The 20136-nt window shown below is 39.5% G+C and overlaps 1 protein-coding gene across 9 annotated transcripts in view; it reads right to left on the bottom strand.

Annotated features, from left to right (window-relative positions):
- PLD1 (phospholipase D1) overlaps positions 1-20136 on the bottom strand; it is a 272923-nt gene that overhangs the window by 95617 nt on the left and 157170 nt on the right. For all 9 annotated transcript variants that reach the window (XR_009736360.1, XM_061415861.1, XM_061415905.1 and 6 more), the window contains 2 exons: positions 16921-17031; positions 11210-11298 (listed from right to left, as the gene is read on the bottom strand). Coding sequence is in view for 8 of the 9 variants with exons in the window: in XM_061415861.1 (XP_061271845.1) it covers positions 11210-11298; positions 16921-17031 (200 nt within the window). In the remaining variant the exon portion in view is untranslated. The remainder of the gene's footprint in view (positions 1-11209; positions 11299-16920; positions 17032-20136) is intronic.

Here is a 20136-nt window from a genome sequence, read left to right as displayed (position 1 = left end):
ATTCTGTGTGTAAAAGATAGTTCCCTTGTATCTTTGTGTTTTTTTTAAAAGCAAAGATGACTTCAAAATGTAGACATTTGGAAATGTCCTATAAAAACCTTCTATCTTTGGACAAAATATTCTTGAAGAGTCAGTTTGTAGAAATCAGACTACTCACATTTTCTTGTTCTTGGGACTCTGTTAGTTCTTTGCTCTTTTTCTTTTTTCAATGTAGCAGTTTTTTAATTTCCTTAACAATGAAATTTTTAAGTTGTGTTCAGGAAATTAGCAGAAATGACTTAGATTTTCACTGCCATAAAAAACAAAGGGCTCTGGAATTTTAAACTATACAACTGTTGCTAAGTTTAAGTCAATGAAGAGAAAATTTTATGTGCTAGCATGTCCAGTCTCCCTTCTTGATCCAGTCCCTAGAAAACAATGGTTCCTGGCTGCTAAGAATTCTAACCTCTTCTGAAACATCCTTACAACGTTGAGGTGGTGAAATGACAGCAGTTGGTGTAGGGCAAGAACCTGAGCCCCTACTGTGCAGAATTATTTATGATTTTAAAAGCAAAAGAAGAGCTAGTGGGCACCAGGTCATCATGCAGGTGATCGCTTTATCCACTTTAGTTCAGAACAATTTTATAAAATTGCATTCTCAGGCTTTTTGTTAAAATACATTTTTCTTTCAGAATTCACTAACTCTCACAGCAGTGTTACGTACGATAGCTAGAAATTGGAAACAAATGTCCAATAATGGGGAGATGATTAACTAAATTATGTTATAGCCACTCATGGATATAACTTCTTACAGCCACAAAACAACCACTGTGATGGCTTCCTAGCAAAGTACTTCTGGTAGGCTACAGTGCTAAAACGGCCCTAATGCAAAGCTGCAATCACAAGACAATCACAGATGTGGCAGACTGATACTATTAACTATTAAATTTTTCTACTTAAATGTGTTTACTTCCCTCCTCAGCAACTGGAGATATGAAGGAGGCCTTGCTCTAGGATGATGCTCTTACAGAGGAGTAAGGGCACAAAGATATCAGCTTCTTAGATTTAAGGAGCTGGGTAGAGATCCTTTGAGCTGAAGCAGGAGTTTAAAGAAATAAGAGTGATAAAGAAAATGTGGTACATATATACAATAGAATATTACTCAGCCACTAAAAGGAACGAAATTGGGTCCTTTGTAGAGACATGGATGGTGGACGGACCTACAGACTGTCATATAGAGTGAAGTAAGTCAGAAAGAGAAAAACAAATACTGTATATTAATGCATATATGTGGAATCTGAAAAAAATGGTGTAGTCATTTTTACAAAGCAGAAAATAGAGGCACAGACCTAGAGAACAAATGCATGGACACCAAGGGGTAAAGGCAACAGGATGAATTGGGAGATTGAGACTGACATATACACAGTATTGATACTATGCAGGCAGGCTGAGTCCCTTCAGGCATGCCTGACTCTTTGTGACCCCATGGACTGTAGCCCTCCAGGCTCCTCTGTCCATGGGATTCTCCAGGCAAGAATATTGGAGTGGGTTGCCACACCCTCCTCCAGGGGATCTCCCCGACCCAGGGATCAAACCCACATGTCTCATATCTCCTGCATTGACAGGCGGGTTCTTTACCACTGGTGCTGGTACGATGTAGAAAATAGATAACTAGAACTTACTGTATAGCACGGGGAACTCTACTCAATGCTATGTGGTGACCTAAACGGGAAGGAAATCCCTAAAAGGGGGATATATGTATATGTAGAGCTGGTTCACTGTGTTGTACAGTAGAAACTAACACAGCATTGTAAAGCAACTATACTCCAAAAAAATGAAAGTAAAATAAAGAAATGAGTGAGACTCAGGGCAGGGACTCTGTCCTTTGTCCTCAAGTAGAATTCCAGGGAGAAGAGGACAGGCCCTATTCACTCTCAAACAGGATATGGAGCCTTGAGGATCTGAGCCTTGCTTCCAGGGAACACTCAGAAGTGATTATCAGCCTACAGGATGTGGAAGCAATAGAAGAGAAAGGACAGAAAGGCAGGTTTGAAAGGAGAAGGCTGAGGCCCCCAGGCTACATAAACAGATGCCAGAACAGGTTTGAGCCAGATCCATACTAAGCGCTAGGAGCCCTTTCCAAACGACCCAGGGCCCTGAGAGTCTATACCAAGAATGTGGGAGAGGAGGAAAGACCAGGGAGCATCCTGATGGACTGAATATGAAGCAGAGATAACCACAAATCATTGAATTTGGTCACATTTATCAGGAAGTAACTAAACTAATTTTCCTTCTATTGTATAGAAGTAAAACTTGAGACAGAACTCCAAGTGAGTTTTGGGAAAAGGAAATAAATTACAATTCAGAAAGTATGTCTATATATGAATATGGACCAAAAAGAAAATAGGAAAATAAAAAGCAAATTGTCCAGGTGGTGAGAATGTGGGATCTCTAATATTTTCAATTTTTGTGATTGCTGAATGCTCTCTGTCCCTTTAAAAACAGAGCCCTAAATCAAGCAGTGGCTTTCCTCAGGCTTCCCTCCTTGCTCTTCTCTCAGGTAGAATCCCCTCCTCCTTCCCCTCCCCCTCAGCAAGGTGCAGTCAGAAGAGGGGTCTTCTGCTCAGAGTAGGGTCTCAGGATCTATAAGACGGCCTCAGAGGAGCTCATTGTGCTTCTCCTGTGACGAGACACTTTACTTTTTGAGAATTTGAGATTTATAGATCATATTTCATTGCCATAAACATCAAGAGCTGGTATAAATCCTCTCGTTGTAGATTTTGCAGCAGTGAATGTTGCCAGAAATAATAACTGTGGTTGGGGCTTCGTGTTTCTTTATGGGGAGAATTGTACTCTACAGTGGTATCAGTTATGGGAGAGTTGGTCTCTGTAGCTTCTCTGTGGTTTGGGACATGGCCCATTTTATTTTGTGTTTGGCAAATCTTTTCAAATGCAGTAAACCTTTCTGGACTTCAAGTTCTTTCATCTGCAAATGAAGGAGTTGGTGAAAATTATTGCTAGTCCACTAGAAATGCTGGTTCTATTTAGCACGACTTTGCATATTATATGTGAGACTTTATAGATAGGACACTGCATACTGTGTGTGCAACACACATAATTTTTTTCATTGGTTGTTTTTTGAAAATGGCAAGCTTTTAAAAAATAATTTATTTTTATGTATTATTTATGGCTGTGCTGGGTCTTCATTGCTGCTTGTGGGTGGGCTTTCTCTAATTGCAGAGAGCAGGGGTTACTCTGTAGTTGCTATGTGTGGGCTTCTGTCGTGGAGCACAGGCTCTAGGTACGTGGGCTCAGTAGCTGTGGTGCATGCACTTAGTTGCTCCACAATATGTGGGGTTTTCCCAGACCAGGGATCGAAACTGTGTCCCCTGCATTGGCAGACAGGTTTTTTTTTTTTTTTTTCAACAATCGAGCCACCAAGGAAGCCCCCAAAATGGCAAACTTTTAAATGTAAGAATGTTCAGGGTTAGTCCAGCATGTGTAACTTAGACTTCAGTCTAGGCTTGATAACCTTCGGCAGGCATGTCCCTCAGTGCAAACAAGATGTCTCAAATAAGACTCGGAAAAATCTCTTATGAAACTACACTACAGCCCAGTCATTTTCATTCTCATTTCAAAAAAAGAATCTTTCCTTTCTTTCCTCTCTCTGCCAAGGCATGTGCTCAGACTCAAAATGATTGCTGGCCTCTGCCTGGTATTAATCTTTCTGCTGAGAAACCATTTATCTAATTTTTGGAATCAAATAAGAGCAACTAAATGATCTAAATCCAAACTTCTCCTGCCACATTCTGTCATCTCTGCCTTAATGTAACCCCTTCTCCAGGAATTTTAAACAATTTGGAGGTTATCCCACAAGGTAAAATGTGAAACCAGCCATGGGCATACTTAAATTTCATATTTTTATTCTTTTTTTTTATTGTAACTGCAGCTTAAATTTCTTTAAGACAGTGATTCTGAAACATACCCAACGTGTTCTTTCAGCTTGGTACGCAAATTATAGGATATGGTAATTATAGGATGTAGATTTTTCTTTAAACCTAAGAAATATTTATCTATCAAGCAATTACTTTGAAAAAACGAAAGAAAATGTTCATCTGATTAAAAAAAAAATTAAGGTAAAGTATCTCTCCTAGATTTCTGGGAGAAATGAGAACACCTCCTCTTCCCCTGGAATGAGCAAAGTTTTGTAGTCAAGCTACAATGGTACAAGGTAAAGAGCACAAGTTGAAGTCCTAAAGACATGATCTGAGCCCCGGTTACACTCATCAACAGCTGTATGATGTAGGCAAGTTACCATAATCACTCTTGGCCTCAGCTGCCTCATCTACAGAATGGAAATCATTTGCAGCCATTTCATGTGAGAACTGATGAAAGAATTAAATAAAGGAATGCATAAAAAGCATGTTGGATTGGAATGACTCAAAAGTGATTTGATAACATTATTAATCAATCAACAACCAGTGATTTCAATTAGAAAGCTTGTACACCTTCAAATGCCTAAAGTTAAAGCAAAACTGAACTCACATTATGTTTTGGAATACATTTTATTTTATATTTGGGAGGAAGGTGTAATCCAGTCAATAATAAGGAATCCAAAAATTGATTCCTATGAGGAATCAGCTATAGATTTCTGGCAGGCCACCTCTAGACAGAATTTCAATCATGTGCCTCTACTTGTCACAAAATGAAGAAGCACCAGTCATAGGGAACCAAAGTAAGTTGTCCTTCAGCAATAGTCATCTAGTAATTTAAAATGGGTCTCATTCAACATCCCTTTAAGAAAAAGCTTGTTTCTAACATGAATATTAATTTCTAAATAATTGATAGAAATTAATAGTATTAATTTCTAAATAGTTGAACCAGTCACCCTAAAGGAAATCAACCCTGAGTATTCACTGGAAGGATGCTGAAGTTGAAGCTCCAGTACTTTGGCCCCCTAAAGTAGAGAGCTGACTCATTGGAAAAGACCCCAAGGCTGGGAAAGATTGAAGGAGGATAAGGGACAACAGAGGACGAGATGACTGGATGGCATCACCGACTCAATGGACATGAGTTTGAGCAAACTCTGGGAGATAGTGAAGGACAGGGAAGCCTGGTGTGCTGGGACTGCAAAGAGCTGGACACAACTTTAGCGACTGAACAACGACAACAATAAACAGTTGATTTGAGAATTGTGATTCTTTATCCCTGCTCGACTTTAGTGTGAGCTAGCACATTTCCAGATGATGAATATCATGGAAATAACATAGTAATTTCTTACATGAGCTGGTCCTTGACAGTTTTCAAATTGTTTTCACATCTATTCATATGGGTTAGGTAAAGCAGATATTATTATTCTCCTTGTTGGTGAAAAAAATGGAGTGCCCAGAAAGGCAGAAGTGATAGATTCGAAAGGTCATATGCCTGTAGACAACAGAGCTGGGAAGAACCCAGATCTCCAGACATCCGGTTCCCAATTACTTTCAGATTCTCCAGAGGAGGTTCCTCACACCATCACTCATGGCCAAACTGTAAGCATCATCTGGCACTATTCTACAGTTGTAGGAAGCATGAAGAGTTTGAGAAATTTTCAAAACTGCATTTTCCAATGCAGTTTAATATCAAAATACAGACGCATTTAAATCAACTTCCTATTTCACTGCATGTGTCAACTTCGTAGCGATAATGGTGCAAAATGCACTGTTTCACTTACAAATTTTTTACCAAGGCAGCAAAATCATGCATGTGAAAGTTCCATAAGCAAAAATGGTTTCATCCTCAGAAACCATCCATGTGTGGCATACGTGGTTTTACATTTTCTAGTTGGATCAATCGGTTATACTCTGTCTTTTGGCTTATTCAGACATAGTACAAAGTGCCAATGTTAGGCTGTGGATTATGATTTCTTCTCCCTGATCTCTAGTCCTATTTGAGCTGTCAAAGACAGAATTCTAGCTGGTTGAGAGCTGGTCGCACCTCCAGGACAGTTTTGGTTTTTAGAGCAGACCTTTTGTTTTCTGCAGAGATTCCCACAGCTATTTTTGGTTCAGCACTGGTGAACAATATTCTGAGGCTCTAGGTTATGAATCAGAACATGGAGGCTTGGCCTGGTTCTGTAAAGAATTATGGATGCTGAGAAGGAACCAGGAAAAAGTAAGGAGGTCAGAGAACTCATTATAGGAACTGGTGTGGGGCTGCCAGTGCTGGTAGAATAGTTAGCAATTTAAAGACTCCGATCTCTCTAAGGTGGGAGGGCTCTGGAAGAGAGCCTGTGTTCCTTGGTCAGGCTGGCCGAATACTGATTGCTGTTTCCCTCCATCTGCTTTGTGATGAATTCTATTCTTTTCCCAACAGCCAAAATTATACTTGTTGCTAGGCATGTGACCCTGGCAGGGCAGTTCTGAGACTGAGAAGAGTGGAAGGAAGAGAGAGGGGTAAGCTTGGGGATGGCCCATGATGGCTCTCAGTGAGAAGGAAGCTGTCTACAGCCTCTTTTCACCTGTTTCCTAAGAATACAAGCTCACAGGTTTGAAATTATTCCATAAATAAATATTTTATAATTTGGAATTAACACAGGAAATGAACAATAATGTGGAGACACAGAGAAGGGGGGAAATGTGAAATATGATTCCGGGATACGTGTGTGTGCCCATTGGAAGTCTGAGTGAGTGATACACACGCCACTTTGCAGTGACTGTCGAAGCAAGTGGGACTATTGTGAGATCAATGTGAAATGACACACAGCGAATCTGAAATCTGATGATTTCGTTTCCCAGTTTCTACAGAATGAGCTTGAAATGGCCCATTTTTAATGTCCTCTGTGAACTCCCAGGCATGAGATAAAATCTGCAACAGATGCTACCTTGCCAGGCTCTCTAACCATGGATCCGAGGGTCACTGGGAAATGTTCCATCAGAATATATCTTAAAGTTCTTTCCAGCTCTAAAAAGTGCTATAATTTTAGAAGAAGTGCAAATTTCAGAAGACAAATTAATATGCTAAGGAAAAATATCCTTTCAGGTTCCGAACAGTTAAAAACAAATCTTACAGATACTTATTAAACCGTATACTATAGGGAACTATTAACTGGGATGAACGAAGCTGAGATTCATCCTACTCTGATTAGCTGATCACAGCTCCAAAATTCATGATTCACTGCTCAGCCCAATGAGCACATTTGTCAACTAAATATATTTTTGTGACTTATTTCAATTTCATGAAAAAATTATTTTTCTTTTTTGTTCAATGTGTTTTAGAGACCAAGAGGACACTCCTGCATCAATAAAATGCAAGAGTTGACAGAAATATAATGCAGTTTTGTAAACATAAAATTGTTCCCTAAAACTGGGAGACTGAAAAGGATGCAAGGAATCTCTCTGTATGTTTAACTGTAAACAGACTGTTTTTAAGTTATCTCAGAAACAGTCTTATGGTGACTTTCTTAATAAAAGCATTTGAGAAGGCAAAGAATAAAGATCATCTGTAAAAACACAGACCGTCATTAATATTTATAGCCATATATCCTGTTCTAGGGGCTTCCCAGGTGGCACTGGTGGTAAAGAGCCTGCTTGACAATGCAGGAGACTTTAGAGACACAGGTCCGATCCTTGAGACGTGAAGATCCCCTGGAGGAGGGCATGGCAACTCACCCCAGTATTCTTGCCTGGAGAATCCCATGGACAGAGGAGCCTGGAAGGCTACATAGGGTTGCAAAGAGTTGAACACGACTGAACCAACTTAGCACGCATGCATGCATGCTGTTCTAGATGAATACTACATCATCTTGGCTGTGCCCTGGAATTACTTGTAAACATTTATAAAATAAAAGTGCCTGGGTTCCCCTTCAGGAAATTCTGATCCAGTAAGGCTGGAGTGGAGCCAAGCCCTCTGTGTTTTTGTGAAATGGTGATTATGATGCGTAGAACGGATCCTGCAGCATGGGTGAGTCTTGCGCCGCACTGCTCAGAGGCCCTCGCTGTGGGCTCAAGACAGCCATTACCTCAGCTGCTGAGACTGCTGGCTGCTTCCCCCCACCACTCATGCAGGGTGGTCCTTCTCAGGAACTGACCGCCAGAGGCCAAAGGAGCCTGCCTCACTCAAGGTCATACCCATTTCCCGGAGTCGGCCTACATCCAATGACCGGTCAACAGGAGGACAAGGTTATAAAGGCCCAAACTGCTTGCCTCAATGTGGAGCAACCCTGAAGTGGCCTGGAATCCTGTCAATGAATGGGAGATACAGGTGGCGCAGTGGTAAATAATCTGCCTGTCAGTGCTGGAGAAGCAAGAGATGCCTTTTGGATTCCTGGATTGGGAAGATCCCCTGGAGTAGGAAATGGCAACCCACTCCAGTATTCTTGCCTGGTAAATCCCATGGACAGAGGAGCCTAGTGGGCTAGAGTCCATGGAATTGTAGAGTTGGACATGAGTGGGCACGGAGCCAAGTTGCCAAGCTGCTATGGGATGACCTTGGTCTGAAGTCCAAACACTTGGCCTCAAAGCTGTTTTTGTCTTCTGCTGTTAGTGTCCCAGACAAAGCACATCACCTCTTTCATCTGTTTTTTTTTTTTTCCATCTGTTTTAACTTTAAAAATGGGGCAAAGAAAAAGATACATATTGCAATCCCCAGACCAATCACTAAAAAAATGAAAAAGTATTAAATGCTAATAAAGGCATCAAACAGAAAAAAATAAAAATGTACAGCAACAATAATAACAACAAAACTATATGATCTACTTTCAAGAGTAGTTGTGAAAATTCAATGAGTCTGTAGATAGAAATTGTGAATTATATAAAGTGCTGTGAGCTTCCCTGGTGGCTCAGTGGTAAAGAATCTGCCTGCCAATGTAGGAGACACAGACTCAATCCCTGATCCAGAAGGATCCCATATACCCTGGAGCAATGAAGCCCGTGCACCGGTACTATTAAGCCTGTGCTGTAGAGCCTGGGACCCACAGCTAATGAGACTTTGTGCTACAACAAGACAAGCCATCACAATGAGAAGCCCATGCACTGCAACTAGAGCAGCCCCCACTCGCCGCAACTAGAGAAAAGTCCATACAGCAACAAAGACCCAGCACAGCCGTAAATAAATAAATGAATATTTTAAAAATGCTGGTAGTTGCCATTGTAATTATTCTTAGGTCTAAAAAGCCCCACATATTTTTATGTGAAAAAAGATATTAAAGTACTGCATGGCATTGGAAGTCAAAAAATGGTTTAAGCTCCAAATGTATGTGTACTTAACATTCTCCACTGTATACATTCAATGAATTGAAACAATAAAATGTAGTGATTTTCTTGGGCTTCTCTGGTGGCTTACTTGGTAAAGAATCTGCCTGCAATGCAGAAGACCGGGGTTCCATCCCTGGGTCAGGAAGATTCCCTGGAAAAGGGAATAGCAATCCACTCCAGGTTTCCTGCCTGGGAGATCCCATGGACAGAGGAACCTGGTGGGCTGCCGTGCATGGGGTTGCAAACAGTCGGACACAACTGAGTGATGAAACCACAACCAGTGATTTTCTGTATTTTGCTGTTCCTATACAGAGCTGAAATCAGTCATAAAACGAGCTAGTCGCACATGTCAAGACAATTCAGCAGGGAAAGAATAGACTTGTCAAAAATGCTGCTTGAACAACTGAGTATTCCACATACAAAAGAACAAAGTTAGACCTCTATCTCACAGCATACACAAAAAGTAACTCAAAATTAATCAAGTCCTAACTATAAGAGCTGAAACTATAACATTCTTAGAAGGGAACAGGATAAATCTTCATGATTTTGGACCAGACAATGGTTCTCCAGCTATGAAGCCGAAGTACAAGCAATAAAGGGAAATGAAGATAATGAACTTCATCAGAATTTAAAACTTTTGTGTTTCAAAGGACAGTATCAAGAAAGTAAAAAAGAAAACACACTGAATGGAAGAAAATATTTGCAAATCATAAATCTGCTTTGTATGCAGAATATATAAAGAACTCTTAAAACTGAATAATAAAAAGACAACCTAATTTAAAAGTGGACAATGATAATACATGAATGGCCAATAAATAAGAAAATAGTATTATCAGTCACCAGGAAAACTCAAATCAAAACTACATGAGATACCATTTTACATCTACTAGGATGACTATAGTCAAAAAGAGAGATAATTGTAACTATTAGTAATGATACAGAAAAATTGGAAACCTCATATACTAGGGGAATGTAAAATAGTGTTGCCACTTTTGAAAACATTCTGACAGTTCCTTAAAATGTTAAACATAGAGTTACCATATGATCCAGTAATTTTACCCCTAAAGTAAAGAAAACATGTCTGCACATAAAAACCAGTACAGAATATTTATGGTGGTTTTATTTATAATAGCCAAGAAGTAGAGACAAACCAAGTATCTACCAACTGATGAATGGATAAGTCCTTTTATATGACACATATACAGATAATGGGATATTACCTGACAATAAAAATAAATGAAATACTGATACATTTTATAACACAGATAAGCCTTGAGAACATTTAGCTAAGTGAAAGAAGCAAGTCACAAAAGGCCACATATTGTATAATTCCCTTTACATGTGGCATTTCTAGATGCCACAAAGACCAGGCAAATCTACAGAGAAAGAAAGTAGATCAGTGGTTGCCAGGGGCTAAGAAAAGGAAGAATAGGCAGTAACTGCTAATAGGTATGGAGTTTCATTCTGGAGTGATGAAAATACTGTAAAATTGATTCAGAGGTGGTTGCACACAACCCTGTGAGTATACTAAAAATGACTGAATCGTCCACTTTGGGTGCATTGTATGGTATGTGAATTATATCTTAATAAAAGTGTTATTAAAGACAACAATCACGTGAGCTGAAAAAGACAGAGGGTAACAAGAATTTTAATATAACCCATGGGAAAATGTTTTGACTCTTTTGCTTTGATTTTTAAGTGAACACAACTCACTGTCTGCCTTTAAATAAATCAAATCACAAGTCTAATGCGTGGGAAAGAGACTGGCCAGGAAAAAATGGCTGCTCTGGGAGCATTCAGAGTCCCTCAAAAATGGACTCAAAAATTCTCAGCGACTGACGCAGATTTAAGGACTCAATAACCTACTGCTAGCTGAACAAAAGTCATGTCTGCTAGGAAAAGACAGTATTTTTAAAATGGGCTTTCGAAAGTCATTTTAGCAGTAAATGCAAGAACATCTGCAGTAACAACTTCTACCAAAATGCTAAAAAGCTTACCTGTGAGCTTTAAGTATCCTCTGAGCAATGGCATCGCCAATCTTGTTGAACACAACTCTGTCATCAGAGCAGCTTATGAAAAACTGGTTCTGTGCAAAATAAATGAGATAATTATATAATAAATTTCTATCTTAGAAGTATGCATGTAAGGAAAATGTGGTATATAATAAAAAAATTACACTGATATTAAAAAAATATATATTTCCCTGAGCAGATATGTTCTGATCCTGATCTCACTATGGGTCTCATGCAGTTCTAAACAATATCACTTATATCATCTTCCACACAACTTTTTGTTACCACTTCCAATTCTTCTAAAATATTGGGCTTCTCTGGGTCCCAGATAGTTTGAATCCAATCATAAGGCAAACCATTCCACATCACAGTAATCCAAGTCTATGCCCCCAGCAGTGATGCTCAAGAAGCTGAAGTCGAATAGTTCTATGAAGACCTACAAGACCTTCTAGAACTAACACCAAAAAAAGATGTACTTTTCATCATAGGGGGTTGGAATGCAAAAGTAGGAAGTCAAGAGATATCTGGAGTAACAGTTAAGTTTGGCCTTGGAGTACAAAATAAAGCAGGGCAAAGGCCAACAGAGTTTTGCCAAGAGAACGCACTGGTCATAGCAAACACCCTCTTCCAACAACACAACAGAAGACTCTACACATGGACATCGCCAGATGGTCAATACTGAAATCAGATTGATTATATTCTTTGTAGCCAAAGATGAAGAAGCTCTATACAGTAAGCAAAAACAAGACCTGGAGCTGACTGTGGCTCAGAGCATGAGCTTCTTATTGCAAAATTCAGGCTTAAATTGAAGAGAGTAGGAAAATCACTAGACCATTCAGGTATGATCTAAATCAAATCCCAAATCCCTTATGATTAGACAGTGGAGGTGGTGAATAGATTCAAGGGATTAGATCTGGTAGACAGAGTACCTGAAGAACTATAGATGAAGGTTCACAACACTATGCAGGAGGTGGTGACCAAAGCCATCCTCAAGAGAAAGAAATGCAAAAAGGCAAAAATGGTTGTCTGAGGAGGCCTTACAAATAGCTGAGAAAAAAGAGAAGTGAAAGGCAAAGGAAAAAGGGAAAGATATATCCAACTGAATGCAGAGTTCCAGAGAACAGCAAGGAGAGATAAGAAAGCCTTCTTAAGGGGACAATGCAAAGAAATACAGGAAAATAACAGAATGGAAAAACTAGAGATCTCTTCAAGAAAATTGGAGATAACAAGGGAACATTTCAGGCAAAGATGGGCACAATAAATGACAGAAACAGCAAGGACCTAACAGAAGCAGAGAAGATTATAAAGAGGTGGGAAGAATACACAGAAGAACTAATAAAAAAGGTCTTAATGACCCAGATAACCATGATGGTGTGGTCACACCTACAGCCAGACATCCTGGAGTACGAAGTCAAGTGGGCATTAGGAAACATTACTATGAACAAAACTGGTAGAGGTGATGGAATTCTAGCTGAGCTATTTCAAATCCTAAAAGATGATGCTGTGAAAGTGTTCAAGAAGCCAGCAAATTTGGAAAACTCAGCAGTGGCCACAGGACTGGGAAAGGTCAGTTCTCATTCCAATCCCAAAGAAAGGCAATGCCAAAGAATGTTCAAACTACCATAAAATTGGGCTTACATGCTAGCAAGGTAATGCTCAACTCCCTCAAGCTAGGCTTCAATAGTACATGAGCCAAGAACTCCCAGATGTACACACTGGATTTCTAAAAGGCAGAGAAACCACAGACCAAATTGCCAATATCCATTGGATTATAGATAAGGCAAGGGAATTCCAGAAAAATACCTACTTTGGCTTCATTGACTATGCTAAAGCCTTTGACTATGTGGATCACAACAAAGTGAAAAGTTCTGAAAGAGATGGGTATACCAGACCACCTTATCTATCTCCTGAGAAACCTGTATGCAGGTCAAAAAGCAACAGTTAGAACTGGACATGGAACAATGGACTGGTTCAAAATTGGGAAAGGAGTAGGTCAAGGCTGTATATTGTCACCCTGCTTATTTAACTTGTATGCAGTATACATCATTCAAAATGCCAGGCTGGAAGATTCACAAGCTGGAATCAAGATCTTGGGAGAAACATCAACAACCTCAGATATGCAAATTTGTTGCTGTTTTTGTCTTTCAGTCACTAAGTCTTGTCCAACTCTTTGCAACCACATGGGGACTGCAGCATGTCAAGTTTCCCTTTCCTTCACCATCTCCTGGTGTTTGCTCAAACTCATTTCCACTGAATCATTGATGCCATCCAACCATCTTGTCCTCTGTTGCACCATTCTCTAGATGATACCACTCTAATGTCAGAAAGCAAAGAAGAACTAAGAGCCCAAGAGAAGAGTGAAAAAGCTGGCTTGAAACTCAACATTTAGAAAACTAAGATCATGACATTCAGTCCCATCACTTCATGGCAAATAGATGGGGAAAAAGTGGAAACACTGACAGATTTTATTTTCTTGGACTCCAAAATCACTGCAGATGGTGACTGAAGCCATGAAATTAAAAGACATTTGTTCCTTGGAAGAAAAGCTGTGAGAAACTTAGAGAGAATATTAAAAAGCAGAGATATCACCTTGCCAAAAAAGGTCTGTCTAGTCAAAGCTATGGTTTTTCCAGTAGTCACATACAAATGTGAGAGTTGGACCATAAAGAAGGCTGAGCGCCGAAGAATTGATGATTTCTAACTGGGTGCTGGACAAGACTCTTGAGAGTCCCTTGAACTGCAAGGTGATCAAACTAGTCAATCCTAAAGGAAATCAACCCTGAATATTCATTGGGAGGTCTGATGCTGAAGGTGAAGCTCCAATGCTTTGGCTACCTGATGCAAAGAGCTGACTTATTGGAAAAGACCCTAATTCTGGGAAAGATTGATGGCAGGAGGAGAAGGGGATGACAGAGGATGAGATGGTTGGATGGCATCGCTGACACAATGGACATGAGTTTGAGCAAACTCCAGGTGATAGTGAAGGACAGGGAAGCCTGGTGCGCTGCAGTCCATGGGGTCACAAAGAGTTGAACACAACTTAGTGACTGAACAACAGCAACATATCATCTTAGTCAAGTAGAAAGCTAAACAATTGTGTAATTATGCAAATTCCTTGTAGATTAAGTTTTTAGAATGGTAGGAACATTCTGAACTTAGTAGGGAAATCAGGTTTTCCAGACATACTGTGTAGATGCTTATGATCAAAAATCCTATATTGGCAAACATTCTATCTCATGCTAAGTTTACTTTCTGAACAGGGTAGATGGCAGAACCCTGGTTTAATTTTCTCCACTATTTCCTATTATCTTCTTTGGCCTTATCACATTTGTTTAGTTCTCTTACTATTCCTGAACTTCTATTTTAAGTAGTTATAAATCTCTCTTGCAAGTATGTTGTACTATATAAATCAATCAATAAGATGGAAAGAGAAATATTTTTTTTTTTGCTTTAAGTACTTCTGCTTATAAATTCATGCATCATTATTTAAAACTGTTACTAAAAAAAAACCAGGTACAAGATTATTATTATAACGGTATGAAAGATTTAGCTGCTGCATAAAGGATTGTTGAAAATTAGGTACAAATATTATGAATATTACATATTCGATTTACTATACAGATTGTTTTAACACACCTGTAATTTATAAGTATAGTCATCACAGAGTAACCTCTGCTAATCATCTTAAGATAAAGTAATAAATAGGCAATAACTCAAAATAGGATTATCATCCTTTGGCCACATTATAATTTTTACTATTGCACAAGCTTTTAAATTTCAGTGCATAAATCTGTTAACAGCTTCCAAAAGACAAACTTAGAAGAAGTCTTTGCTCAAAAACTCATTTGAGAATATGTTTCCACTTTAGGGCAGCAAATAATCAAAATCTCAGGGGCTACCAAACCATGTTTGTTCTTTGAATTCCTATCACAGAGAAGCTTAGCATTCCTCAGCAGCTGTAACACACACTCACGTCCTTCAACTTCTCCTTTTTTGGATACAGGAGGGTGCATGCCAACCGCCTACTCTGGCTACAGGCATTTCAACCAAGTTTAAGTCCATAGCCATGTGCATGGCACATGGCATTACTGACCTTGTTTACTGCCATGGTAACATTACAAAGAAAAGCGGATTTAATCTATGAAAAAGAGACAAAGCAAAAAAAGCATGCAGGGCAATGGATGAACCAGCCATTAACATCTTGCATTCGTATTGAACAATTGTTAAAATTGTAATACTAACAGTTTTATTAAACTCTAGACTTTATTCAGATTTTACTAATTTTCCCACTAATGTCCATTTTCTGTTGTATGATCCCATCCAGGATACCACACTAAATGTAGCCTGCTAATATTTTTAATCAGCCTTCTCTTTCTCTAGGCCTATGAAATAAATTAAGCTCCAATTCTTTCTCACTTGCCTTTAATGAACTATTACCTCATGGAAGGGAAGGGCTAGGATTCAAGGAGAAGGAAAGTGGGGCTAGAATGTTTTTCCCCAGCAACCCCATCTATTTATTGAATTTGTTACAATATTGCTTCTGATTTATGTTTTGGTTCTCTGGCCATGCGGGCATGTGAGATCTTAACTCCCCAACCAGGGATGGAACCCACAACTCCTGCATTGCAAAGCACAGTCTTAACCACTAGACTGCCAGGGAAGTCCCTCACCACACATGTTTTAAAATTCAGTGGGAAAGAAAAGACTAAAATAAAGAGGATAGATGTGCTCTGAGCTATTTTTCCATGGTCACGACTTTTTATTTTTAAAGGCTATTCCAAGTGTTCACAGCTGGCTTCAGATCTACTTTGAAGTACGATTAAGGTTCCCAAACTAGTACCTGCAGATTTTCTCCTAGTCTCTACACACAAACTCTGGGATCTGAAAAAGCTTTATAACGAATAGTAGTTGACACGGAATTGAAGAAGGTGGTACCTGCCCTCAATATTCTTACTTCTCCCTTTTCCATGTTCCTTTTCCTGCCTCTCCCCGCTCCAACATCCCTGAACCATGGCATCCAGTGGTCTCTATGTTAACCGGTTAACAGCTTACCCCTGCATGTGCTCTCCTGAGGCAGCACGCGCCTCATCTTTACACCCTCCAACTCAAGCCAGATCAAAACTTACATCTCCATGGTGGGATATTTCTGGCTAATAACATTATAAATTGATACATTCTGATAATAAGGACTTGGGGAATTTCTATTAGAGTCCCAAGTTAATGAAAATGCAGAGTGAATGTCAGGTATGCCAGGGAAGTCAAATTTCAGGTGACCTCTTCACATCTTAACGTGCGCTCATTAATGGAACAAGTCCTGAGTGGGGACTCTGCACTCTTTGTGTGATATTACAGGAAGGCAGATTGTCATACCAATTTAAGGAACAAGACTTACTTCTAGAGATTTCCCTGGTGGTCCAGAAGCTAGGAGTCCACCTTGCAATGCAGGGGATGCAAGTCCCATCCCCGGTCGGGCAACTAAGGTCCCACATACCATGGAGCAAGTGAGCCTGTGGGCTGCAATTTATGAGCCCAGACATTCTGGAGCCTGTGTGCCACAACTACAGAGCTTGCGTGTCACAACTAGAGAGTCCATGTGCCACAACAAAAAGACACCACATCATACAACCAAGGTCCCACATGCCACAACTAAGACCCAATTCAGCCAATAAAGAAATAAACGTTTCAAAAAGACTTACTTCTATATAGATATAGTGCTTGCTGTTCTCTATCACATAGACGTAAGCAGCATGGATGGATTCTTCATGGTACTTGATACCAGCAGACCAATCAGCAGCAGAGCGGAGTAACTATAAGGCAGCAATCAGAAATGAGCAAATGTAAGACAATGGAGATGATACCAGAGGAATTAATACAATGAAGTCCACCTTTTTTCTTCCAAACAGCTAATTGATCACAGTGGCTTGTGTGACATGTGTGCACTGAGGGAGAGAAGGTGGATAGGGAACTGGTCCTTAGATATAATCCACAATAAAGAAGCCCAGCTGGAAATCCAGTCCTCAATATATGCTCTTCCACCCAGGATTATTTTCACTCATGACTGGAAATCAGGAGGTTGTGGTTTCTAAAAAGAGCATTTCAGAAGCATCTCTTTCGGTGGCTGTGAGTAGGGTGGCCGTTTGTACTCTTCATTCCATGATGGCCCCACAATTATACCAGAATTCTGGTGTATTAATAACACTTTTACTCTCAAAAGTGTCCTGGTTTGAATCATATGATATGGTCACCCTAGCTCTGACTTGATAATGTAATTACTCTTTTCCCTCAAATACATATTGTTCAGAACCGCTGTTGTTCATTTGCTAAGTCGTGTCTGACTCTTTGTGACACCATGGACTGCAGCACACCAGGCTTCCCTGTCCTTCACTGTCTTCTGGACTTTGCTCAGACTCATGTCCATCAAGTCGGTGATGCCATCCAACTATCTCATTCTCTGTCACCCCTTTCTCCTCCTGTCCTCAGTCTTTCCCAGCATGAGGTTGTTTTCCAATCTTTTCCAATAAGCCAGCTCTTCACATCAGGTGGCCAAAGTATTTTAGCTTCAGCTTCAGCATCAGTCAGTCCTTCCAAGGAATATTCCTAAGGGGTTGATTTCTTTTAGTATTGACTGGTTTGATCTCCTTGCTGTTCAAGGGAGTCTCAAGAGTATTCTCCAGCACCATAGTTCAACATCAATTCTTAGGCACTCAGCCTTCTTTATGGTTCAACTCTCACATTTGTACATGAGTACTGGAAAAACCATAGCTTTGACTATACAGATCTTTGTTGGCAAATTTCAGAATAATACATTCTAAAATACAAATAGATTCATTTAGACACTTAACCTTGATTCTGATTTTAATTAACTGATCCTTGATGTGTCACTTCAACTATCAAGTTTCTCATTCATACCGCCTCCCTCTCTTCAGACACTCACCTGCTCCCACTTGGATTACAATAAGAGCTTCCAGCTCAGACACCTAGTATATGGTAAATACATGAATGCACAGTGAGACTGCCCGCGTTCAAAGCTCAGCTCAACCACCTAGTGGCTTTCATCTCGGTCAAGTTCCTTAACCTCTTTGTGCCTCAGATTTGTTCTATAAAACTGAGTATCCACTTTGCAAGGTTATAAGAGGATTCCAAGAATTACTGTGCAGTTTGCAGAAAGAGGCTGAGCACCTAGTAAGTGGTACATAAGTGTTTGTTGTTATTAATGAGAACCTTAGGGGATGCATTTGAGCTGTAGCAGATCATTCCATAGATGCTTCTGACTATAGCTATGCTATAGTCTGGCCACATGGAAGGCTTTTTCAACACTAAGAATCCATTGGTTGTAATTTTTTTCAGCACTCTAACCACTGTTTCAGTATACTGTTGGGCATATAGTAGGTGCTCAATAAATACTTATTACTTGACTTTCCTTAAGCAATAGAATGTTATCATAGAAGAATCACTATAAAAAATATATTCACTAATCCTGATTTGAAATGAGTACTGAAACTGTTCCTCTTGAGGTCAACTGAAATTGAAAATAAAAGAATAGCCCATACTTACTAGAAATTTATAAAATGATCCAATACAAAATCAGTTTTATGTCTGTTACAAATAAAAGGTCTGGTAAAATTCTTGCTTTAATCAATAACTTTAAAAATTGCACATACTGATATAAGACTACTGAAATCCAAACCTAATACTAAAACTGATTGTGCCATGCTCAGAATGTATTTCTTTATTCATTATGAAGTACTTATTATAATATAGCTCCCCAAAAAGCATTTATTTAATGCTATCTGATGAGTATGTATAATGAAATTAGAAAATTTAACTATTAGCAAGAATAGTCAAATATCTCAGAAGGAAACTTACAAGGTAAACTTAGATAAATATAATGCACACTGGAAAGTATCTTGATTCACATAATCTTCACCATTACTGTTCATCAGCATAAATAACAAAGGTTAAAAAAATAGAGGTTTCAATTCTTTCTTCACTCAAATTTATGTTGAGTTTTGCTGCTAAGGTGCATGGCTCTGAAAATGCAGGTCATCTTGAGCAGATTCTTTGGCCACACATCCTGATACAATTCTATATTACTTTGTCAACAATGTGTAAAACTGCAGAGTGTACTGGAAAGGTAGGAACACTTGAGGCCTGCACTATCACTCTGCACTTACTAGCTCTTTGCCTTGAACAAGTCATTTTAATATCATGGAGGCTTGATTTCCTCCTTTGAACACTTGAGATTGCTCTGTCTGTCCCTGTTTTTCTCTCTCTCATACACACACACTTGTCTACCCACACATTCCCACACAGAGCTGCTGTAAAGAAAAAAAAACGGCATGACAAACACAAAGCATTGTTATACAGCACACAGTAGATATTTGATATATGGTAGATCTACCTTTCTAAAGGCTTCCTTGGTGGCTTAGGTGGTAAAGAATCTGCCTGCAATATGGGAGACCGGGTTCAATCCCTGGGTTGGGAAGATCCCCTGGAGAAAGGAATGGCAATCCATTGCAGTATTCTTGCCTGGGAAATCCCATGGAGAGAAGAACCTGGCAGGCTACAGTCCATGGGCTCGCAAAGACTCAGACACGACTGAGTGACTAACACACACACACACACACACACACACACACCACCCTGAAATGTTATGAGCAAAGTTTATATACTACCCTTGGTGGTAATGTCCAGTCTTGCCCTCATATCCAAACACCTTACACTTTCTTTACTTTCTCAGTTTCCAAATTTGCTCCTTCAAAGATTTAATAAACTTATTCACATTAGATATAAATCAGGAGTGTCGAGCAAGAGTCAACTCAAAGGTCAAGTCTAACTGATTCCAAGTGGTTTCCTGGACAGCTATGTTGAAAAGTGGATTCTTGGAACTAGACACATGGGGGAAGAAATCT

The sequence above is a fragment of the Bos javanicus genome, chromosome 1 (genome assembly GCF_032452875.1).
Source record: "Bos javanicus breed banteng chromosome 1, ARS-OSU_banteng_1.0, whole genome shotgun sequence".
In the NCBI taxonomy this organism is placed as follows: Eukaryota; Metazoa; Chordata; class Mammalia; order Artiodactyla; family Bovidae; genus Bos; species Bos javanicus.
This window is presented reverse-complemented; position numbering and strand designations above follow the sequence as displayed.